At 38.6% G+C, this 26,516-nt stretch overlaps 1 protein-coding gene across 11 annotated transcripts in view; it reads left to right on the top strand.

Annotated features, from left to right (window-relative positions):
* Positions 1 to 26,516, top strand: part of PTPRQ (protein tyrosine phosphatase receptor type Q) — a 201,253-nt gene that overhangs the window by 116,255 nt on the left and 58,482 nt on the right. For all 11 annotated transcript variants that reach the window (XM_067559886.1, XM_067559884.1, XM_067559892.1 and 8 more), the window contains 4 exons: positions 1,152 to 1,303; positions 3,158 to 3,299; positions 11,709 to 11,978; positions 24,490 to 24,822. In XM_067559886.1, coding sequence (XP_067415987.1) covers positions 1,152 to 1,303; positions 3,158 to 3,299; positions 11,709 to 11,978; positions 24,490 to 24,822 — 897 coding nt within the window. The remainder of the gene's footprint in view (positions 1 to 1,151; positions 1,304 to 3,157; positions 3,300 to 11,708; positions 11,979 to 24,489; positions 24,823 to 26,516) is intronic.

Genomic DNA, 26,516 nt, shown 5'->3' with positions numbered 1-26,516 from the left:
TCACATCATACTGTCTGGAAATAAATTTATGAAATAGAAGGCCCCAGAGCTGGTGTAGAGATGTAGGGCTTTCACACTCCTGACTCTGGTTTTGGTGGATCCCCTAAAATCCTTGGAGCATGGGACCAGACACACTACTGCTTCTGTAGAGTGCAGGAAGGCAAACCTGCAACATCTGGTGGACAAGTTTAGAGGGAATTCTGCAGGGGGAACTTTTCTGGGGTTTCATACTCCATCCAGACTCTGCCTGTAGGTTTTACTATAGAAGACGGTATACTCTGACCAAAAACTATTTAACTCTCACTATTATGGGACCATATTAGTTCATTTATCAAATTAAACAAGAAAATGAATTTGAGGTGCCCAAGAATGGTTGCATTCAATAACTCAGAGGAGCCGCTTTTTAAATTCTGCCACCAAATTTAAGGGAAGTGTAGGAGATTTCCCTGCCTTTGGCAGAGTTCATTATAGTGCTAAATTATCTTGATCTTTATATTTATATCTTTAAATTATCATTATAGTGCTAAATTATTTTTGCTAGAGATTGCTTTTATCCCTGGGCTCATAAGAATACCTCTGAAGAGCAATTTCTTTTTGCCTTTGGAATGCCTCATGATTTGCCAGGTGTCAAGTATTTTGGGGAAAAAAACCAAACAACCCCCTCCCTGCCACCAAAAGGAAAATATACCTTAAAAATACCTACAGACCCTTAGAGAGTTTTTTCACTCCTTGCTCTATTTCAGATTACATTGTACACTGCCATCCCCCCACCCCCCCCATTTTTTAAGGAGTGAAATATGAACATTTCCAACAAGAACAGTTAGTATGTTTTTGTCAAATATTTCCACACTTTCTTGGTTATGAAAATATGTTTTTGCTTAAATGACAAACATGGCTAAATTATCCAGGTCCTTACACTTACATTCTCCAACATGCATTCTTGATAAATAGAGTTGGTAACAGGCAAATAGGGCAAGAAAGAGGAGTTGTTGGGAACTCCGAAAACTGTAGCAACACAATATTGGTTCTGTTAAATTAAGACATGAATACACAATGAATCCTTAATTATCTTTTGCTCCTACAAAGTGTTCATATTTGCCTAAAATTGACTTTGTTTGTAAATTTGAACTAATGAGCATTTTCTCTCACAGTGCCATTAGCACCTCCTCAGAATTTGGCTATTTTCAACTACACTGCCTACTCTGTGTGGCTAAAATGGAGGCCAAGTTCTCAGCCAAATGGTGTTGTTAAGAGCTACAGTTTTAAGATTCTTGAAAACAAGAGTCAAACTATATTTTATCAGGTATGTTTTTTATATTTAGTAGTGTTTTAAGTATTTGAAAAAATACATTTGAGTTTTCTGGCTATCTGACTCATGTCTCAAAAGCAAAAATATGTAAGGCATTTTATATGCCCAGGTATGTCGTGCATTAATCAAAATCATATGAACTCAATTTAGATGGGGAGGGATACTTCTCCCCCCAGTCTTCCTTCCTACAAGACGGTGGTAAAACATTTTATACAAATGCATGTATATTAGTGGTTAAATTATATCCTTAAAACATAGTCTGCAGTGAAAGATTGTGTGGAGCTTCATTCTCCTCCCTCAGCCATATAATGTCTGTCGTGGGGCCACTCAGCACGCAAGAGAAATGCACCTGCTGTTATTTATTTGTAATGCAGTAATCAGTCCCAAACAGGGATCCAGGCTCCATTGTGCTGGACCCTGTACACACGTGTAATGGAAAAGACAGTCCCTGTCCCAAGGAGTTTACAGTCTGCAACTACAACCCATTAAGGAATGAGTTGGAGGAGCGGGGTATCATGTGATCCTGATAGAGTAGGGACACAGCAATTTCTACTTCTGTGCACAGAGAGTTCAGTTTTCCTTACCACTATGAAGGCTATGTAAAAGCTCCTCCATTGCTCATCTGAAGAAAGGCCGGACAGCATCTAATCCTACAGGATTGCATGACAGTAAGCAGAGTTAAATTTGATAGAGACCAGCAGTGGCACTCTGCTGAGGTGTGTCCGCCACACACAAGGCTTCCTTCAGATTGCAACAAGAAGAGTAGCATATGCAAATGAGAAGACAGAGTGGAGTGCAGCAGTGGGACAGGCAGACCAATTTGCAGAGTGGGAGATTGCAGCTACATTGTATAATTAAACATTACTTTGAAAAATCTGCATCTGTTTTCGTGCTCTCCCTGCTGCTTTTACAGTCTTCTGAACATATGCACTGTGAGTGCTGCAGGAACAGCTGTTACCATGGATAGCCTGTACTCTTGCCTCTCCCTCTCTGCATGCCTCTACGTCACCCAAACTAGTCTGTTGTCTCAGGTAGGGGAGAAGAAATTACCCCATCTGTTTCTTTCCAAGGGCTGGTGAAAGGGGAGGGACATCATGCCATAAACAAATACAAATAAAAAAGTTAGCCAAAGTGATACTTCAAGCTGGCACCAACCTGTTATAGAGAGTACTGCCCTTCCACAGAACCTATACCTGCTATAAGTGATGGAGGCATTGCAGATGCAGAGGTGGGGGATAGTTTGTGACAACAGCTCTCAAGCTGGCACAGGATGCCTATATGAAGTTAAGCTGCTGGTGTGGTAATACTGTAATAATCACTTCCTTTGACAAACCTTCTTCACAAGCCTTAGTGAAGGAGAAGGAGTGGAAAGGAAGGGAATGGGAAAGCAGTGTTTTCAAGCAATCAAACAGTATCAACTATATGGTTTGCACACTCACTAACATGAATAGGAACTAAACCTCAAAAACAAGCAGAGGAGCAGATAAATAGGTTTGCTTGTTATTTGCCATATTGTCTATGTTGTCTCTCTTTCATTGTTTTGTTTTGATATTTTGTCTTGTTATTTTTTGGGGTGGGGAGGAAGGAATATGGAAAGAGTTACCTTCTTTGTACCAAAAAAAAAAAAAAAATCCTGGCTTGTGCACCTCTTCAGTAGCATGATAAAGGATTTGACCCTGCTTTCCCTTAGGTGAGATCTTGGACTATTTTGTATGACATAGCGAGATGCAGGATGAAAGAGACAAGACTGCAGTACCAAAACTCCCATTAACTTAAGTGGGAGCAGGATGAGACCCAGCGTGTTCGCATATGTGGATTTTGTCCTAACAATTTTTTTTTTCTTCTAAGAATGTTTCAGGTTCACACAGTGATGCAAACCTTGTTGGATTAGAGCCATTCAGCACCTATTTTATCAGTGTCTCTGCTTTTACAAGAGTTGGAAATGGCAATCAGTTCAGTAACATTGTTCAATTCACAACTAAAGAAACAGGTTAGAAACAGGTTGTTGTTTTTTTTAAATGAACTGCAGCATTGTCTATGTAGATTTCCTTTTATAACTGAAGAACATTCTTCCCTTGATCTCCAAATTTAATGTAACACAAAACTATATCATTGTCATAACAAGCAATTACATTCCTGTTGTACCTGACAGGCAGAGTCTTTAGTTTTCAAGTTTGATGTTGGAAGTCTGGAATTAGAAATGTCCTCAGTTGAAAGGACAGCATGTATGGCTCAAATAACCTTTCTGTAGCAAACAGATAATAGGAGGAAAATTAGATAAATCTCAAACTTTGGAGACCAAAGTTATATTTTTGATCACTGTGAAAGCAACTAAATTATGGCAACATCACAGGCAACTGAACAGAGAGATGGCCAATGAACCAGAAGCTACTTTTTAACAAATACAAATGTTATTAACATTTTCTGATAACTTACTTTAGGGGAGAAAAAGGCAGTCATTAATTAAACATCTTCCTTTACAATGTTTCTTTCTAACAACTGGGAAGAACAATGCAATATAATTGATTTAATTAATTAATCACTTATTAGTTGCATCTTGTGCTTGATACATACCTTTTGAAGTTATAGGAGCTAGAAAACTGCCTCTTTTTCCTTTCTAAATAGGGACACATCTGCTAATGATGCGTATGAATGTCTCTTTATAGACAGCCTAATCCAATTCATTCTACCACTTCATAGCAGGATAGGTGACTTGGGAATAGCTCACTCACTTTATTAAACATTAAAAATTGTGCATTCTAAACTTTTATTTTTTTAATCAGATTTAGATGGGAGGAAGGAAGAGGAGAGATTTTGGGTGCAGAGTGGGAGCATTAAAGAATTTGAGACATGTCATTAAGACTATGGACAAAGGGGAAGGGAGCAGAGGCAGGATTTAGAAAGTGTTTTAAATGACTAGTAGCTAGATAATATATTTTTAATATTAATACTTATTAAGTTATAAAATGTTTATCATGTTGTTTAAAAGTGATAAAATGATAACATGAAAAATGGAAAATTCTCTAAAGCTATAGGGCCAGGTCTCAGGTGCAGCCAGACTACACAGAGCTCAACTCAGAGCACATGTGCAAAGGTGGCTTGTATCCTCTGTGCTGGGCTGCTGCTGGGCCAACTCAGGCTGCTCTGCACTGTCTGCGAACAGCTACAAGATGCCAGAACTTCAGCCAAGGAGCATCATGATTTAGGGATCTTCTGCTCTTCCTCCCTTTCTATTCTAGTAGCAGGAAAGTAGAGAAGTGGTATAAAAGCCCTTAAATTGGCTGGACTGCCCTGAAAGATCACCCTGGCACTGGGATCCAAGCCATGGTGTTAGACAGCTCTTGACTAGTTAGAAAGCCAAATTTCCTAATGCCATTTTATAACGTGTGTCATGTACTTCTGTATGAGATCTAGACTAGCTTCTGAGCTTGCCTACAGAGCATGCATCAGATGTGTTGACTAGAAGATCTTTTAATGCTCTTCCAGGTATGGCTGGGGTTTATTTAAATAACGTATTTTACACACTGTGTCACCTATTGGCCAAACCATATAATACAATTTAATATTCTATTACATCTCCCCCCTTAAGTTCTACATTTCTGCCATTTACAATATTTTTCTATCATGCTGTCTTTGAATTTCAGTAGATATCAATCTGTTAAATGTCTCTGATTTTCTAATTACATGACCCAAATGTGTAACAACTTGGTCATCTGGCTGTTCATTGGTTGCCAGGACTGGCTGTGGTCTGTTTGGAATCCTTCAGTCATCTTCTTGTTCTGCAACTTCCATCTGAAGATGTCGATGGTTTCTGTTGAACTTTCCACTGTCGATCTCGACATATATGATCTGGGCATTGAATTCTTTTTCTTTACGACAGCAGGAGTGGTCCATCCTTTTTCTCCTTCCAGTTTAACATGAACATGGTCACCAGGTTCTAGACCTGGCAGTTTTCTAACTGAAAAACATCTGTTGTAAAAGTCTTCATAAGCTCTCTTAGTCTTTTTATCTGATTTGACTACTCTCTTAATGTATGGCCACTTTGGAGATAGGGGCTTTTCCAAAGTTGGAACAGTAGTTCTGAGTTGCCTTCCCATCAGGAGCTGTGCTGGACTATATCCACTAGCTGCTATTGCTGTTGATCTGTAACTCAGGGTATGTCTACACTGCAGAGTGAAGTCAATTTATTTTAAATTGATTTTCACCCACCGAATTTTAGCAGTCAGAGAAGCATGATCACACCATGCTCATTGCGTCAGGGAATTGTGTCCGCACTAGCCGTGCGTGGGTCAACAATCAAAGCGGTGCACCATGCAACTAGCTGCAGAGGCTTTTGGGAAGGTTGTTGTCCTCCCATGATGCAACGTCCTCCCCCCCCCCCCTTCTTGCTGCAGTCCAAAACAAACAGATGATCTCCTTTTCATACCATTTTTTCAAACCCTTCAGTCTTTGCTGCATGCATACCATTGCCTGAGAGGAATGGAGCCCGCTCAGCTCTGCACTATTATTGTGAGCATCACAAATACCTCACGACTTATTCTGCAGTATTTTCAGTGGCAAGACAGGAGCTGCAGCACTGAAAATTGTAATGTTACAGAGGACACCTTGTTACAAGTCAGAGTGAAACAATTCCCGTTTGCTGCAGGCTGTCACGCACCATCTGCAGTCAGTGGAGCATCGCTTCTGGTCCTGGGAAACTAAGCAGTGGCTGGTGGGATCGCATCATTAAGAAGGCATGGGATGATGAGCAGTGGTTGCAGAACTTTTACCTTTGCGGAGAGCTCTCTCTAGCCCTGAAAAGCATGAATACTTGCTTCAGACTAGCTCTGACAGTGGAGAAGAAAGTGGTTCTGTGGAAGCTAGCAATGCCAGACTCTATTGGTCAGTTAGGAATCAATTTGGAGTCAGTAAATCCACCGTGGGAGCAGCTGTGATTCAAGTGTGCAGGGCCATTAATAGACTTCTGCTAAGAAGGGTAGTGACTTTGGGAAAGGTGGAGGACATAGTGGAAGACTTTTCCACAATGGGGTTCCTGAACTGTGTGTGGAGGGGCAATAGACGGCACGCACATCCCTATCTTAGCCCTGGACCACCTTGCCACTGAATGCATAAACCAAAAGGGATACTTCTCAATGATGTTACAGGCCTTTGTGGATCACAGGGGAAGCTTCACCGACATAAATGTGGGGTGGCATGAAGCGCACATCTTTAGGAACTCAGGTCTGTTCAAAAAGATGCAGGCGGACACTTTCTTCCCAGACCAAAAAGTATATATTGGCAATGTTGAAATGCCAGTAGTGATCCTGGGGATCCTGCCTACCCCTTACACCACTGGCTAATGAAGCCTTACACGGGGCACCTGGACAGTGAGAAGCAGTGTGTTAATAATAAGCTCAGCAAGTGCAGAATAGTGGTGGAATGTGCATTTGGACATTTAAAGGTGCACTGGCAAAATCTGCTCACTAGGTTAGACCTCAGTGAAAAAAAATCCCAATAGTTATCTCTGCCTGCTGTGTGCTCCATAATGTCTCTGAGACAAAGGGGGAGAAGTTCCCATTGGGTTGCATTGTGGACGCAGATAGGCTGGCCGCAAATTTTGAACAGCCAGATGCCACTGCAATGCTCAGAGCCAATCTCGGAGTGCTGCCCATTGTTAACTCATCCCATGGATGAAAAGCAATGTTACAATGTAAAAATAAGTCCCCTGAACATTCCCAAGAGAAGGCTACAACCTTATTCCATTGCAGGGGTCGGAGTGCCTGACTATTGCAGGGGTTGGAGTGCCGTTCCAGCGATGGTAAGTGAGGGGCTAGTGCATCTGTGTTAGTGAAATCCTGGGGCCCATGATGCACAAATCCATGCTCCCTAGAGCAACATGGATATTGGGCTCCCAATTTATCAGGCTTTTAGCAGGCAAAAGAAAGGGTGAGGGGTGGGTACGGGTTAACCATCTCTGGAGGAAATAAATGGGAACCCATTTGTGGAAGCCCAAGGGCCATAGCAACAACTTCCTGCTTAGGGACTTGCAGTGTGCTGAACCAAGAAACCATCCCCAGGTGTGCAATAACACACACTTTAAAAAACTTTCTTGTTCAGCTACTGTAAATGTGTGCCATCTTCCCTCGTTATCCATGAGTGAGATCAGCCTGCTGAGGGTCACAGAGGCAGAAAGGGAGGATTTGCTGCAGGCATCTGGCTACAGGCCTGGCCCTTATGCTGCTATGCTGTGTTCCGCGATGATGCCTGCACAATTAATAACAGAGTGATGGGGGAAAGTGTCCTATTGCGCTGCAAAAAATAAGGCTGCCCTCCCAAGAAACCTTCTCCAAAGGATTGCAGAGTACCTGCATGAAAGTTTCCTGGAGATATGCATGGAGGATTCTCGGAGCATCCCTGTGCACACAAATAATCTTTTCTGGGGTGGGCCCAAGTGCTTAAGCACACCAACTACAAGTAAGCACAGCCCCACCGCCACACACACCACTTTTTCCCACTGGTACAAGTTTCTGGACAGGGGATATAATCAAAGACATGCAATTTGCAGTACATACTCACCAGATGTGTCTTCCCCAGCATCCTGGTTAGTCATGGTTTCCTGAGTCTGGGTGGGTTGCTCCTGTGTTACAAACAGCTCCTGGCTTTCATGGAAAAGGGATACCACACTCGCCTGCCCCGTGTTCCCCTCATCATCCTCCTTCTTCTCATCCATGGACTTGTCCTCATTCATCCTGGACTTGGATTCCCCAGAGGTATCAATGTTGTGTGGTGGCATACTGGTGGGGTCTCCGCCAAGAATCGCATGCAGCTCCTCATAAAAGCAGCATATTTTGGGCAAAGAGCCAGTATGGCTGTTAGATTCCCTAGTTTTCTGATAAGCCTGCTTCAGCTCTTTGATCTTAACGTGACACTGCTACGCGTCCCTGTTGTGGCTCTTCTCCCACATGCCATGAGATATCTTCTTGTAGATATCTAAATTTCTTTTACTGGCTCAGAGCTGAGCCAGAACAGACTCTTCACCCACAGACTGATGAGATCCAAGACCTCAGGTCAACTCCAGGCAGACACGCTTCTGGGACATGCAATCACCATGATCAACTGTGCTGGCAAGATCTCTCCATGCTAACCAATCAGGAAACGGGAATTCAAAATTTCACGGGGTATGCGGGGAGGAGCTATTTCCTGTTTATGTGGCCACAGTGCAGTAGATTGTGAATGTGCGGAGTGGTCAGAACAGAGCATTATGGGGTACCTCCCAGAGGCCAATGACGCCGATTTACATTGCGCTCTGCCTAAACTGATGCTCGTTCAACCCAAAGAATTCTACTTCAGCACTAGACCACTTGTGGAGGTGGTTTTGTTAAGTCGAATTTTACCACGATTTAGATTGGCGGAACTGACGTGTCAATGGAGACGCATACTTTAGGGGGTTGACGAAGAATGGCGTTACGTCGACCTCCATTGTCCATGTAGACCAGGCCTCAGAAGAGGAAGGAATGGATCTCCCTGCTTTAGGATTTTCTTATCTTTCAGCTTCTCCATTTGCTTGTGGGTAATGTGGACTGCCAGTAATATCATCAAAAATCACATTTCATTCAAAATGATTTGAATTCTCCTGCAGTGAATTGTGGTCTATTGTCCATCACTAGTTGTTCTGGAATATTGAAGTGAGGAAAAAGTACACTTCAGTTTCTTGATTACACTGCAACATGTTATGTCTTTCAAGTACATTATTTCTATATACTTGGAAAAATAGTGCACGATGACTGGGTAATGATGTCCTCTGAATTCACATAATTCTTCAACTAGTCTGTTCCAAAGTCTGTCTGGTAGAAGTGTTGTTATTAAAGATTCTTTGTGTTGTGTTGTGTTAGTTCTGCAATATTATGTCCTTGTTAATGCTCGGCCACCATGCTGACTGGTTGGCCTGTTCACAGCATTTAGTTAATCCTCAATGTCCATCGTGGATGAGGTTTAGTATTTCTCGTCTCATTTAGTTTGGAATTATGATGCAATTGACTTTAATCATGAGTCTATTTGACTTACTTAATTGTCCATGCACTGCAAAGTAGTCTCTTGTTACTTCCTTAGTGTCATTTAAATACTTGGGCCAGTCACCCCAGTGTAACTTAGATCTTCCTGAAGTTGTGTGTCTGTCAAGGTTTCTTTTTGTAGCTGGTCTAGTCTCTTTTCTGACACTGATCTGTATGAGTCCACAGCATCCATGTACACCTTTACATCATCTTTAAACTCACTGGCAGTTGAGTGTGATGCTGGGCTCTATGACAGATTGTCTGCTACTACCAGATTTTCCCCAGGAACATATTTAGCAATTGAATGAAATCACATTAATCTAAGCAACAGATGTTGCCATCTCAGTGGTGTTTGATCCAGGTCTTTTCCACTGATGAGAGTTACAAGCAGTTTATGGTTTGTTAACTGTATAGAGAAATCCAGTCCACAAAGATATCTGTAAAAGTTCTCACATACCATCAAAGCTGTCTCTTTGGTCAGTGACCTCATAGCTTTTCCCACATCTCTTCCCTTCAAAAGGGCTGCCTCCACTGGATGACACATTGTCCTTAGAGTGGGACTAAGTAATTTTAAAACTCTTTCTTCATATTTTCTGCTGGGTTCATTGGGCCTCTCCCCTTTTTGGCCACTGACCCTAAGGACTTGTCTACACATGAAAGTTAATGTAGAATAAGTTAGGATGTGAATTTAAAGTGGATTAACTTTTCTTGAGTAACTATGTGTAGTCACTCATATTCTGAAATAAGAGTACCATATTCCAAATTAGCCTAGTCCATTTAAACTAATTTGGAATAAAGCACTCATATTCTGGAATAACCTACATTTTATTTCCATTCTGTTTGGAGCACATCTGTCCCACTGCAGTTTTCCCATGCGTCAGCAAAAAAAAAAATTTTAAATCTCCCCACTGCTCAATGTTCCCTACCAAGTAACCTGACCTCTGATTAGCTCTTGCCGTCTAGTTTAATTTCTCTGTGGCCTTTCTCTGAGCAGACCCATCAGAGCCACACAGCTGCTTCTGCCAGAGCAGTCCCCCTATCTCAATTTTCCCCATCTGCTCCATACTACAGTTTGGCTTATTTAGCCACTTGGCCACATCAGCTGTTCCTGCTTCTTCCAACATGTTCCCCATGTCATGGAAGTGTTCAAGATCTAACATAAAAAGACACTCCAGTCTAAGTGATACCTTGTCTATCGAGTCCCACTGAGTCCTTGAAACACAGGAATGGGTTAGTGTATTCCCTTTATCCTTGCTTTGATGCTACTGTAAACTCCCCTGAGGTCTGAGATGGCATAGAACTGTCCTCAGAATTGAGAAGCCACAAATAGCTCTTTTGCATCTCCTTCACTCAAGTGCACTCAGCACTAACTGAGCAAAGAATTCAACTCTATCCCTTTATTAAAAGTACACAGTGATCTCCTTTCTTCTGCAGATGCTACTTTTGAAAGAAGAACTCTTCAAAGTCCAGAGAGAAATATATGTATTTTTAAAGAGATCCATTTTCCTCTGTATTATGGTACTTAGTATGTTTCCCTCCATTTCTGGGACATTGAAGCTAGTCCATTCCCTACTGTATGGATTACTGGATATGGCTTCACTAGAGAGAGAAAAAAAAGACTTTTTCCTGTTGATTCTTTTCTCTTAGTTAGCACATCCCACAATATGACTTTTGCTGGGAAAATTTAATCAATCAGTTGTTCCATAACTTGGAGCCAGTTGTTTGTTTTCATCTTCATTGTAATACTGTTTTTACCTATGAAATTTTATGAGCTGTCCACGAAACTTTTCATCTTCTGGGGAAAGCAAAAGGGTGGGACCAATCAGGTAGCTGCTGCCTATGAGTGACAGTTTTGTATACTCCACCATAACTCCTGGGCAGGACACAATCCTACTATAAGGATTGCCAGACATAAGGTACAGTAAATGAGGGAAGGAAAGCTAAAGAGTAAGTAAAGTTTAATTTTGGAGTGTATCAGTTTCACATTACTGTATATGTTCTACTGTGCTGCTGATTAAAGAAAATGGGGAAAAATGTGGGTGTGGGTGGGAGAGGGAAAGGAAAAAGGAAATTGGAGCACATCGTTGGTTTTAGAAGATATAATGTACTATCATTCTTTCCATTTCAAGCACTTCTTCAGTCATAGTCATAATTGCTGGAAATAAAGCTTCTATAAAGTACAATCAAAGATATCTCTTCATTTAAAACACTTCTAACTCAGTGTTGCTATTACAGTATCATTTTGTCTGGCACTGGAATGCCTCATCCTTATTATAAACATTATGCCTACATCTCTGAATATACTATAATGTGATTACCTTTTTAATTGTGTGGAAATGTTAACCTTTGGTGTATGTGTATCTTTTAAGCTCCAGATATTGTCCAGAATGTTCAGTGTACTGCAACAAGTTGGCAGTCAATTCTAGTACAATGGGACCCACCTTCTAAGTCTAATGGAGTGATTACACATTACATCATAATATTTGAAAGGAATTCTACAAACGTTTCTGCTTATGATAAAGTGCACATTTTCAGAGATCTGCTATCAAATATTTCTTACCAGTTTAAAATAAAAGCTGCAACGTCTGCTGGTGAAGGAAAAGAACAGATATGCAATGCCAGCACATTTCCAGAAAAAGGTAACCATTTTTGGAGTTAAAATTTTAGTTTAATTTAAATTACAATTGAATATTTAAATCAGTGACATTGTTCTTACATTTACCTACAGCATTCCAACCCATTTCCTAGTCAAACATAATCACAGTTTAATTCTAATATCAGATGATGAGAAATAGGGCCTGCTCTCCACTCTCTATCTTGGAAAGTCCTTGATTGTGATCCTAAGGGATAGTGTTTATCATGGAATTGCCAATGGAGAAAGTCAGTGGGACTTGGAAGTACAAATGAAGAGTTATGGTCTTGCCATATTAAGTTTGAGTTCTTATTTTATTCATACTGTATCACCCAATCCTAGTATGCATTGGTTCATAGCTAGATCGAGTATGTTTTCACCTCTTTGCTGGTGACCTCACCTATTGAATACTATTACTGTGAAAGTTTTGTCTGAGACATTGGTATTTCTGCCAATGACATGCATGTGAGGGATGCAGGGTTGGTATCCAATTTGGATCTGCATAAGTTCTGCCTGAATATTAAAAAAAATGAAGTGTAGTTTGTCCAACTTTGATTGTTGAAAAAGGTTTTAGTAAATGACTTTCAAATTCTTAAGCAGACGTAAAGCAAATACAAAAATTGGTGTATAGAGATATTAAAGTCTGATGTGCCAGAAGTTTAACAAATTCCTCTTTATTCTGTCATCTCTTCTTGTGTGAACCTGGGAACTATGCCTATTTTTACTTAATTTCTCTATAAGAGATATAAAACGTTGGGTTACTTTTTGTTTCTTTGTGATAAAATTATCAAGGGAGAATTTGTAAAATGGGATGTCTTTAATGACACTTGAATATAGAAAGGGCACATAATTAGAGTTACAGCTGGAAGAATGCTGACTAAATAGTGTTAATGAAAATTCATTCAGATTCTGATGTGGGTGCTCAGTTCAACCATGTCTATTTACCTTTTTGTATGTTATTTGTGAACATTCTTATGCATTTTATTTTGTTCTGATGGATGTATGGGGCATAGGACTATTAAATTTACATGAAAACAGGTATATTTTTATCTGAGCAAGAATACTTATTTGTTATTTGCTTTTCAGTAATTGTTACCAGTTTTCATGTAAATATTTTAGTTATCCAATCAAGTAACAACACTTCCAAATGACTTAGGTGACCAATCACATGCCATGAATGATGAACAGTGAATATTTGAAGTGAACAGTCCATAAACCACCCAAAACCTGAAAATTGGTTGTCCAAACTATTTAACAGATCCTTATGAACAATTAAAATATTGGATACATTGGGATTGCTATAGAAATTATTCCCAAACAGAATAAAGAGCTGTTAGGTAGCTGATCTACACTGAATAAGATTACCTAATTAACTTGGAAAATATAGATTTAGAGAATTTACAGGTTCAATCCAACTTCCTTTGAAATCAACAGAAATATTCCCATTGACTTCAACTAGATGATAATCAATAAGAGATGCTCCCCCATCATAACAGTGTGAACTTATTAAAAAGGGCATATGATAGGAATTTGGAATATAGTACATTATTTTATTCTTTGACTGATATAATTTGAGATATTTTCCTAATTTATTTGGGCATAACATCTTCACTGCATCTTTTGTATTATTGGAAAAAAATCAATTAATTTATAAAGGTCAATGTAGCACCAGGTAATGTTACGTGTGGGTTAGGTGTTTTTTCAGTCATGCTCTGTCATGCCAACGAAATACTCATTTAGCTTTGTAACCCCAATTTTAGTGCATTTTTCAAATGTTTATTCTTGTAAAAAAGTGTTTATTTTATTGGTAACATTTACAAAAGTGCCTGTCCAACATTTTAGGTGCAGAACATTAATTATGAATGTATTCAAAAACTCAGTAGATCAATTTGAGAATAAAAAGAATTTCCAGTCCAACACAGTAAACTTAAACTTCTCTCTCTCCATCCATTACCATTCAACACTACTCAACCCCTCAATAAACTTCCACCTGGAAAAAACCTCAGGAAATAGCATCTTGCAGAATTTTCTTGAAAGTCTTTTAATCTGGACTCTGATGGACCCAGGGTGAAGTAATCAGCAACCCCTTCATGTTTAGTGTCGTGATTCAGCAAAGCACTTAAGCACATCCTTAATTTTAAGGATGTGCTCAAGTCCTAATGCAGTCAATGAGACTTAAATACATGCTTAAAGTAAGGCACAATCTTAAATTCTGTGTTGAATACTGATAGACAGAAGTGTGTGTTTAAGGGCTTTCCTCTATTAGGGCCTACATTAGATATAATTTTACCTAGAGACATCTTTTTTAAACCCACATTTGACTTATTTTGGAATACCATGTGCATTATTGAAGGGAGTTTTGCCTGAGTAAGGGCTTCAGGACTAGGCCCTCAGACTACAAAATAAGTCTTGTTGCTGTAAAAGAACTGTAGCTCAGATTCTTGCTTAACATTTGGTTTAAATTTTAGCACTTAGTCTTATTTACAACAAACTGGTTATTAATAGGCCAACATCTTCTTAACTGTGTGTTCACATGAATTGTTTTCTGATGAGTGGCTAGGAATCGGAGATTCATGGTAGGGAATGGAAAGAGTTTTATAGCTGTTGTCAGCTTCTTATTTATGGTGGTCTAAGATTAGTTACAGAATACATAGCCAGCACTGAGTCACTGACAATGCATTTATTTTTGACATAAAGTGAAATCAAATTTGGTTCAGTGTCTCGTTGCATAGTGTCTGACCTTTACATTCCTTACAAAGATTATTTGATTTTTATATGTAAACTTGTTCATATCTGGGTACAACTAAACATGGATCATGAAGATTAAATATATGAGCAGATTAGTGTTTGGTGTCTAATCTAGCTCAACTGTGACAGTAAACCACTTGTACCAGGGTAGAGTATGTTATGACCCACACAAAAAAAAAAGTATGAACTTTATGGTAGTTACATTACTTTGTGTTTAAATATTTTATATAGGATATGAAAGATAATATCACAAGATTTCAGGACTTGAATAACTATCCTTGAATTAGATCCAAGAAAAGATACATATTATAATGGGATTTCATTAGGGTTGGGTGAATTTTCAGAGGGCAGAAACTGCCTTAAATTGGTAAGAAAATGTTCTCTAAAAGACTTTCTCTATTTTGAAACTGTCCAAGTTTATCAAGCTCTAGAGCAGCATTTCTCAATTAAATTTCCCCGCGGAACCCTTTAGGCTCCGCAGGGAAATTACATTCATACTCGATACCCTCCGCCGAAAAATCCGGGACATCTTCCCTTTTTCGGCGGCGCGATGTCACTTTCTCGTGGAACCCTAACAGTGGCGGAACCCCAGGGTTCCACGGAACACCAATTGAGAAACATTGCTCTAGAGTCTCAGACAAATTTAATAGTCATTTGCGAATAAAAATTAACCATATTAAAGTAACATTTTTAGTTCCAAAACATTGAACAGTTAAAAATAGAAACTGCCATTATGCTTCATTTGTAAATTTTGTGTTTTACTCTATCCATGCCGTCACAATGTGCATCACTCACCGCCGGGCTGGCGCCTCCTTCTGACCATCTTGGGGATTCACTCAAGGCCGATGCCCCCTTCCATGGCCTGCACACCATCATTCGATCTCTGCCGATTGCCTGCAGCTCTCTTGCAGCTTCAGGAACCAAAGTGTCCTCTTCGTGGCTCGGCCCTTCAGCCTTATCACTGCCTGTGTTCCTCCCTTCTGGGGGAATTTCCCTCCTAGTCCAGCCACTTCCCCAGTGGTGACTGTGGTGAATTGTCCTGCCACTTTCCCAGTGGCGAGTGGAGGGGGGCGACCCAGACCCGCCCACTACTCTGGGTCCCAACCCAGGGGACCCTGTGGATCACAGTCACTTTACCTCTACAGCTGCATGTCTCTGGGCCACTTTCCCATGGTCACAGCACCCTCCACAGTCTCAGCAGCCTGACTGGCCACTCATCAGAGCTCCTCTCCTATTGGCTGCCTTACTCGCAGCCTCCTTAGGGCTCTATTAACCCCTTTCTGGTCAGTGTGGGGAAGATGACCCAACACACATGCTCATTGTTTCTTCTACTCTGAAAATTGTACTTATGTGCACACATACGCAAAATTAAACATACCGTTTTCAGTATGAAGAAAAGATATCAAGTTAGTTTGCCAGGTTCTATTTTCTGTGTTATGGTGCACAGTGTAATTTTCCTTACTGTCTCCTACTATTATTTAATGTTTATATTGTGATAGCACCTAGGGTCCTCACCCAGGTCAGGATCTCATTGTGCTTGGTGTTGTTCACAAATATGTAGTAATGACAGTCCCTGCCCCAGAGAGGTATACTTTCCTCTTCATTGATTCATGGATTCCAAGGCCTAAAGGGACCATTGTGATCATCTACTTGGACCTCCTGTATAACACAGGCCATATAACTTCCCCAAAATAATTCCTACTGCATATCTTTTAGAAGAACATCCATTCTTTATTTAAAAATTAAATGATGGAGAATCCACCCCGACCCTTGGCAAGTTGTTAATTATTCTCACCATTAAAAATTTATTCTTTATTTCCATTCTGAATTTGTCTAGCTTCAATTTCCAGCCATTGGATCATGTTAAACCTTTCTCTGCTAGATTGAAGAGCCCATTATTAAATGTTTGTTTCCCATGTAGTTACTTATGGACTGTAATCAAGTCACCTCTTAACCTTCTTTTTATTAAGCTAAATAGATTGAGCTCCTTGAGTCTATCACTATTAAGGCATGTTTTCTAATCCTTTAGTCATTCTCTTGACTCTTTTCTCAACCCTTTCCAATTTATCAACATCCTTCTTGAATTGCAAACACCAGAACTGGACACAATATTCCAGTGGGGGTCCCACCAATGCAAAACACAGATGTAAAATAACCTCTCTGCTCCGACTTGAGATTCCCATGTTTATGCATTCCAGGTTCACACTAGCCCTTTTGGCCACAGCGTTACACTGGGAGATCATATTCAGCTGATTATCCATCACTCCCCCCAAGTCTTCTTCAGATTCACTGCTTCCCAGGATAGAGTCTCCTACCCTTTAAGTATGGCTTATGTTCTTTGTTCCTAGATGTATACATTTACATTTAGCCATATTAAAACACATATTGTTTGCATGAGCCCATTTCACCAAGCAATCCAGGTAGCTCTCTGTCAGTTACCTATCATCTTCATTATTTACCACTCTCCCAATTTTTGTGTCATCTGCAAACTTTATCAGTGATGAGTTTATATTTTCTTTCAGATCATTAATCAAAATGTTTAAGGCCAGGAACTGATCACTGCAGGACCCAACTAGAAATATATCATTCAATGATGATTTCCTGTTTACAATTACATTTTGAGTCCTATCAGCCAGATTTTAATCCATTTTATGTGTGCAATATTAATTTTATACCTTTCTAGTTTTTAATCAAAACATCATGCAGTAGCAAGTCAAATGCTTTACGGAATCTTAGTATATTACATCAACTCTATTACCTTTATCAAAATTGTAATCTCATAAAAAATCAAATTAGTTTAACAGGATCTTTTTTCCATAAATCCATGTTGAATAATATTAACTTCATTTAATTCTTTATTAGACAAGTCCCATATCAGGTGCTCCATTATCTTGGCTGGAATTGATGTCAGACTGACAGGCCTATAATTACTCAGGTCATCCCATTTACCCTTTTAAAATATTTTCACATCATTAATTTTCTTCCAGTCTTCTAGAACTTCCCCAGTATTCCAAGATTTACTAAAAGTCAACATTAATGGTCCAGTGAGCTCCTCAGCCAGTTCCTGTAAAACACTTGAATGCAAATTATCTGGACCAACTGATTTAAAATGTCTAACTTTAGTAGCTGCTGTTTAACACCTTCCTGAGATTCTAGTGGAATGGAAAAAGTGTTATCATATGAAATGGCAGTCTGGTGACATCACATGTGAGATGAAGGGGCTTCTGTGTCCATTGCTGCTACTTTAAACAAGAGCAGGGTTTGTCCTATAATGAAGAAAAGACTTAAACATTCACTGCTGCCAATCTGGTAACTTCCATGATTTACTTAAAATATAAGTGAATGGCCTCATCCATCCTGATTGAATTAACCTCCTTAACACTTGCCCTCCTCACTGTGGTGTAACTCACCCATCCTTGCAGGTGTATATATACCTACCAAATTGAAGTTTCCACTTCATGCATCTGATGAAGTGGGTTCCTGCCCACGAAAGGTTATGCCCAAATAAATTTGTTAGTCTGTAAAGTGCAACAGGACTCTCGCTGTTTTGTTAAAATATAAAGCATTCAAAAATTGCAGAGTAAAATCATTAGACAATGATTTCTGAATAGTTTCTTCTGTTACAAAAGATCATTTTGTGTGCTCATGTACTTATGTGCTCTGTACAATATTATTATTGTTTTTATTATTATTATTATTGTTATTTGTAGATTCACCCATTATCAGGTGTGTCTAATTACAAGATAAAGTGAATGGGTTCTAAGCTGCTTGTTCACCTGACATAGCAAACATGGTGAACTCTTTGCGGCTACAGCTTTAGATTTTCTCTTTATTATGGAAGGTCAAAATAAATTTCACCGATTCTTTTTCTTTAAACAGATAGATAAACACCAATAGGGAATTCTGCAGTACTAATTATTCATTAGGGAATTCTATTATTTCTACTTACTAGGGAATTCCATACTACAAGTCAAATAAAGAAGCTTTATCTTTTAAAAAAACAACCACACACACACACATTCCTCAGTGCTGGATTAATTGGTTGAAAAATGGTGACAAAATATGTGCAGAGCTAAATTAGAAAAGTTTGCAGGTTGCATGCACTACTTGCTTAAAAGTAAGTGTCCAACATACATTCCTTACTATAATGGCCCAACCTTTCGAAGTGCTGAGCATTCTCAATGCCCATTGAAATAAATGAGTGTTGACTGCAAGCAGTGTTTTTACAGGACTTGAGTGAACATATTGAATGAAGGGTCCGATCCTTCTCCTATTGATATTAACTGATATATTCTGGTTGACTTCAACGGGAATATTATTAGGCGTATAGGGCTAGATTTTCAAGTGCTCAGAACCCACAGTTGGGTCCAAATTTTCCTAAACACCCAATGTGTTAAGGTCTTTTCAAAATCTGGCCCCAGCCATGGGGGTTGAACACTTTAAAAATCTAGTCCATAATGTAGGATCAGTCACCAAATCATGGGAAAAATAAAAGCTAACATTTGTTCCATTTTTATGTCGACAAATTAGCATCCAGTCCAAAAAAGAGAGAGACATCCATTCAGGGCCAGATTGTGATGCCTTACTCATGTTGAATGGTGCCTTATACCATGTGTAATCCCAATGGAGTCAGTAGGTAGTTCTACTAAAGTAGTAAAGTAAAGTACTACTCAGTGTAAACATGGGTATCACAATCTGGCCCTTAAGAATTCTTTGTAAAATGTAATTTTATGAATGCAAAGTCGTCCAAATATTTATTTTCTTACTTTCCTTTTTTGTTACATTCCAATACGTATCTGTTCCAGGTTCTTTACTTTTTTTGATGCTCTAAATACCACACAGCAGATTTATAGGCCACCATTATTCTTTTAATCCAAACTCCCTGCTAAAGACAGCTGTTCTGAAGGCAGATTTCTTTTCATTAATTTAGTTAGGAACTAGGGCATATCACATTACTTTTTTTTCTTTCCCCATCCTGCGCAGCTGCAGCCATTGCTTTTCAGCAACCTCTACAGATAGCACCATCTTTTTTCCTTTCTCAGAAGATGGTTCTTTGTCCTTTGCTGACCTTGTGTCAGCTTCTCCATCATGATGAATAAAATTTTTGGTGCAAAACTCACCTGCCTGTGTCTTCCTATTGGTTTAGCTTTGTATGCCAATTCCATCAGCCCAGTTCCTTTGCCTGCCTCACTCTGTGGATGTTTGATTCACATTCAGGTGCTTTTGGCATCTGGAATTTGCTTCCACTTAGTTCTTAAATAAAAGCTTAACCTGAAAACAACCCATAGGCTTTGGAGCTCCTGATTAGCATCACAGCCTAGTGAGAGTAGGGAATTTAAGGGGGTTGGGGCTTGCTTTTGATGTTTGGTCATCTTTAAACACTGCTGGATGAACTTGGAAATTCCTCATCCTTGCACCAATGCAAATATTGAGTTCACTAGTACTTCACAATCAGTCAGCTCCTGTGGTTCATAGTTATGAATTCAGAAGCTAAAAAAAATGGAAACAAACCTTTTATATTTTAGACTGCTCCATACTCCTACATCTTGTTGTGTTATAATGAATAAAATATAATTGGAAAAGAATATTTTTATTAGGCATGTATTTAAATAGATTGATCACATAATGAGGCTTGTGATGTCTTGAGAGATTTAAACATGGGATCAAAGGTACAGCCAGCTTGTCAGAACACAGCTCTGGACAGTTACTGTTCCAATGAATACCATAACTAACACCTTTTTCTTGCTTTTAATTTATATAGTGGCTTTCTGGAGGCCATTGACAGTTAATGTTATTACATTTAGATGTATATTAAAACAGAAACATGTCTATGGGAGTAAATATGCAAACCTTTACTACATCTCTGATGAAAGAATTGGGTCATAAAGAATAATTCCTGAATAATGCAATTTGTTATCTGAAGTGCTTTTACTGTGAACATTGGTCACTTCATAGTTGAATCATGTTTAGAAAATTTAAATAAGCTGTATGATTACTCTAAGAGGCATGGAATGGTTTGTTCAAATTAGTACCATCTGTGGATAGAAAAGTTTGGGGAATTTTAGTCATTCTTGAAGAATGGAAATCTGATTCTCCATGCTAAAGTAACTATAATCCTGTTTGTATCTGTAACCCAATAGTGTAGTTGTCTTGAAGTTGTCTAGTTGAACGTGCAGTTCATCAAAGCAGAAGGTAATGTATCATCTAGTGTCACTGCTGATCACTTGTAATTGCCCTCTGAGTACCTTCATTCTCTTTTTGACGTGCTCAGGACTCAGTATCTTTTCATTTATTCTAAGCAAAAATGACATATCTGATTTGTCCATTTAAATGTATTTGATGAGATTAAAATGAATTAGACTTTTTAAGTAACTAACATTTAAGGATCCAATTCTATTTTAATCCAGTGTTTAGGCATTGCGGCAGAAAATTGATTTTCTGTGTTTTCCGCTGTCTAACACTTTCTTTTGCAGGGCAGAAACTAGACATATTTTCTACTGTATCAGACTCTTAGTAAATTGGAAATGTGATGAAATAAAAATGAAAGATACACTATTCTAGTAGAAAATATCTATCTACTCTAGTGTATATCTGAGGTGCCTATCACCTTGGTATCTGAAAGGATTTATTCCATCAAAAAGGCAATTTTGATTTAGTGTTGTTAGGTTACGGGTATTATCTTCATTGAAATATATTTAATTTGTATTTCACTAAAACCATGAAGTGTCTTTTTCATTATTACTGCTATATTATTGCATTTAATTATGCCTTTAGGGGCATTACCATGCACCCTTCAGGGTTGCAGCATACTCTCCCCTGCAAGGCCAGTCAGATCTGCTGGCTGGAACATAGAGGGGCTGGGCAGGGCCATGGCTTCTTCTTTAGCTCTCCCCTCCCCATTAGAAATGCAGGGACTGCAATTGTGGCTTGCTGCTACATGGAAGGAAGAGAAGGATAATCCTTATTCCATTTCCCCCTCCCCTTTGTGCATCCACAGGACACAAGCTGCCCAATTATTATTAGACCCTGTTTCTGAACCTTATTTCTTCTGTCTCCTTTGTCCCAGGCAGATCTTTTTATACCTTTCCTCCATCAGGACTTCTAATTCTTGAACTATTTTATGAGGAAGTCACTCTTAAGACTTTGGCTGGCTGCTTTAATAAAATACCATACATAACTGGGCTTCTCCCAGTGAGAGAACCCCAGAATACATTGATCTGAACCTCACATCAAGCCTCAGAACTCATACCATTTGATTGGCGGTTTTAATCCAGCAGAGATTGCTAGACGTGCTAAGACTAAAGGCCTTGATACTGCTGGCCCTGATTTAAATGGGGGTTCATTCCATGGAATGCTTCCAGGATCAGACAGTAAATGTAAGTCAGTTTTAGATCGGGAAGATGACCCTGGACTAAGATGTTTCAGTCGCAGTGTTGCCAACTCCCATCACACACACACCTTCTAGCCCTCATGGTTGAGGAGAAAAGCTTGAATTTTTAAAAATCTAATAGGTTTTAAGCCAATTTCATGATTGTGGGGTCCTGATCCTGATTTTTTAATGTTTGGGGTTAGCAATATTGCAGTCCTGAAAGTGGGTTCAGTTTCAAAGTGAGGCCTAATGACAGTTATTTTATTCAAGCTATTTTACCCATCCCCCAGTATCCATTCCTAATTTTATAATTTCAAACAAACCAGACCAGTATCCTTTGCAGTGTTTTAAATAAATACTAATAATTTATCTTCGGATATAGGACACAAATTTAAAAAAAAAATTTAGGAAGCAATTAGTATTTTATTACACTCATTGTGCCATCTCAGCCCTCATTTTAAAAAGATCAGAAAAAGACCCCTATGTATAATATACATATAAAATATGCAGTGTGCAGTAGTCCCAGGAAAGTCCTATACTGCTTATCTTCTGCCGTGTTTTTTTCTTAATGGGAAAAAATTAGGATTGCACCTGTAACTCATATAGATAGTTCTCTGTCTAATTTGTCTTAATGTACTATAAACTGCTTTGCTCTTCACTAAGTAACAGAGGGAAGAATATGAACTTTAATTTTGATGCTATGGAGTATTATAATGATTCCAGCCATTGTTTCTTTCAGAAGGTTATTTGCTTCCAAGAAGGCTCTTACCTATCTCACCTTACTAAAGTGTGATGAAATTTTGCCCCCGCTGAAGTCTATGGAAAAACTCCCATTGACTTTAATAGGGCCAGGATTTCAATTATAGTAGTTAATGGTACAGCACTAAATAGATTATATAGGAACAAAGATTAAATAAAAAGATTAGCATGGTCAGAAAATGATTTTTGTTTAAATGCTTGTTGGCTTGAATTGCTGTTTGCACTTTGCTGGTATTTGTTCCTTTGTTTTCTTGAGCTGCCACTACTCTCCCATTCTGTCAAGATTTTATTCTGACGAGCCAGTCATTCCAATGTATTAATAGTTGTGGGGGAGACATCGGTTTGTAACATTAGGATGTTATATTGTTAAAAGGTGAACCGTTAAAGACAAAATCAAAAGTTCAGATATTCCCAGTGGTCTGCAAAAGCCATTGGAAACATTTTTTTTTCCAGAATGAGTATCCTGAGGTGTTTTTGTATTCCTTATTTAAGCATCAATTATCAGTATTAGGATAGCTAATGGAATTTTGTTTTACAAATAACGTTTTTTCCCTGAAAATTTTAAAACACTTTTTACAGTTGGTAGTTACACAGGAGGATTTTTGAGATTTTTCTTGGCAGTTTCTGCTACCAGAGAATGCTAGTATTATCTTAAAGAGAATATTTGAGATAATATTAGCTTGGTATATGATTATATTATCCTATACAAAACAATATGTCAGGTATCCTGTCTGTGAGATCTGAAAAGTACACTGTTGGCTTAGTATAGATGTGGTATAAATATGCTTTTTAAATATGAATATGCATGCTTTTATGTATATGCATATTTATATAGCTACACGTGTGTACACGTATATGTGTGTATAGATAAAAGGAAACACAAAGACAGGAGGGTTTTTTTTATATTGCATTTTCGTGTAACTGAGTTCTTGTTTTTATTGCTGTCATTTCTTGTTTACTGAATATCACTGAAAAATTGGAAAACTTGGAACTACTCTGCGTGTGTTTGTGTGTATATCTATATTCATACATATACTGTATGTGTTTATATACTGAATGTTAAACAAAATGCTTATGAAGTCTTGAAATTTTGCTTGAGGATTGCATACATTACTAAGACTGTGGGAGGTAATTCAAGATTTCAAAGGGAGAGGAGAGGAATCCCAGTTAGCAACAGCAGTAAAAGATGTTGTGGTTAGGCCAAAAATAACTTTGCTTAATATTTCCTCCCCAAGACGAGGCATGGTCCCAGTATAGTAACAGCAATGTTACCTCTTCTCCTAGCTGCCCTTGCATGCCACAATCAGAAGTATTTTTCTTTAATCCAAAAGCTATACTAAATATGTGTGCCATATGTAATTATATATGGGCCTAGTTTTCCTCTCACTTTCACTGTTGTGTGTGACTGCATTTACCTCAGTGGAATTCTCTTTATTTACACCAATGTAAGTCAGGAAAGAATCAGGCTGATAATGTGTAGTATATTTAGCAAGAGAGTGGACTCTGAACTGATCGTATGAAATTGTATCCTCTATTCATTAGACATGCTTATTAAAAATAGTTTGTTTATAACTTTGGATAAATTAATTTTATTCAAGTTATGATATCTTATGTTAAATTTAAAATGTGTTTTAATTTCTAGTCCCTAGTGCTCCCAGGAATGTTGCTTTTTCCAACATTCAATCAACAAGTGTGACCTTGAGATGGAGAACACCAGGTACTATCCTTGGCTACTTTCAAAACTACAGGATTACTACACAGCTACGGTCCTTCCATTGCAGTGACTGGGAACACAATGAATGTACTGAAGATGAGAAGGATCAATATTCCTATGAAACTGGTGTTGATGACTATATAGAGGATACAGTACATGAACTAAAAAAATTCAGATGGTATAGGTTTAAAGTTGCTGCTAGTACAAATGCTGGTTATGGCAACACTTTGCCTTGGATTTCTACACAAACTCTACCTGGCTGTAAGTAAGGATGACTGTCACACCTCCTATTTCTATACTGACATTGAGTCCAGCTAGGTATGCAAACATTGTAGTCAGAGTTTATGATGTTTCTTCTTAAAGCTAATGGCAATGGTGAAGCAAAGATGAATTTGTTTGTAATTTTGCAGCTTTAATATATTTCCCCAACTATTTTTTAAATAATATTTATTCATAGTTAAAGTATTTCAGCCTTGAAGAGCCTGTTGGAGGTTAGATTCTATCTTACTCTTTACAAAATGGCAATTTAATTTCTCAGCCAGTGTCCTCCACTGAAATTGACAAGTCAGATTTCTGACTTCTGCAGTTTCCATTTTCATCTCTAGGTAAGTGGTGTTGGGTCAATTAAACAGACACATGCTTTACTTGTTTCACCAGTCTAATTGCACTTTCTCTATTAAAGGAGCATAAAGAATAGCCACCAGCTGAGGAGCTAGATTTCTTGTCAATATCATATGCTTTAAATTTCATGTAAGAGCATGAAAGTGCTGTTGTGCAAGATACAACTGAAGACTTTAGGATACAACTAGTTTGTGCAATCAGCTATGCTTATAAAACAACATTATTCATAAAAAAGAGGGAGATTTTTGGTATGAATGTTTGGGAGGACTGGTATTAGAATATATAGCTTTTCACATCTGGATCACTGATTTAGATTCAGGTTAGGTCAGCAGTGCAATTTTGATAGCTGTTTTTTGGTCTGTGTGAATTGAGTTGGTTTCAGTACTGTTTTTAATGGTCTGTCTACATTACAAAACAATACCTTAATTAGAAGTCTTAGCAGCGGTGCCAAGGATTTAACCAGCCATGGAAAGTGGATTGCTCAATGACCTCCATATCTATTCTGGTCATATTCTTATACCACGAACATCACCATGGTATCTGAATGCAGAGGACTTTTATATGGTGCTTATCAGGTAATACCTCTGCACCCTCACGTACACCAATGAATTGACACTTTTGTGAGGTAAGGAAATCCCATCATCCTCACTTTACAGATGGGGAACTGAGGCACAGTGTCGCCTCACACACAGTGACTTGCTTGAGGTCTCACAGGAAATCTGTAGAGGAGAAGAAAAATGAAACCAAGTCTCCCACATCTCAGGCAAGCACTCAAACCATCCTTCTTCTCCTTTGCATTTGTAAAGTTAAGCAAGTACACAAGTTAAGCAAGTTTGCATGATCAGGGCCTAAGTGTTCAGTGTACATTATATATGCGATTGTTTACACACACACACATATCCAGGCAGAGCAATGACATTGGCATATTATATTTATAATATTTCAGCTGTTGGTGTCTGTTTCTCATACATCCTTCTGTTTCCATAGAAACCAGATCAGCAAAAATAGAGGACTATATTTTGCATTGATCTTTAATTAGAATTCATCATTGATTTAATGGGAAATTATGCCTATAAATTGATGGCATCATATGGTCCAAGATAAGGAGTTTAAAGCTTTTTAAAAAACAAACTTACAACTTATGTTTCTGCAGAAACTGGGTAGGAAAAGTTGCTGGTAGCTAACAACTCTGAAAAAGATTTCTCACTTATAGATCTCAGCTGCTGTCTGCCTGCTGAGAAATGCAAGTGCCAGTATCCTAAAACAGCTGGTGAATTTAGGACTCTTGGTTTCAAACTGAGGGGTGGGGAAGATAATTTAAAATAAAAATACTA

The sequence above is a fragment of the Emydura macquarii genome, unplaced genomic scaffold, assembly GCF_026122565.2.
Source record: "Emydura macquarii macquarii isolate MOO-44397 ecotype Brisbane River unplaced genomic scaffold, CSIRO-AGI_Emac_v2 contig_2205, whole genome shotgun sequence".
Lineage (NCBI taxonomy): Eukaryota > Metazoa > Chordata > Testudines > Chelidae > Emydura > Emydura macquarii.
Note: the sequence above shows the minus strand (reverse complement) of the source record. Positions and strands in the feature narration are given on the sequence as shown.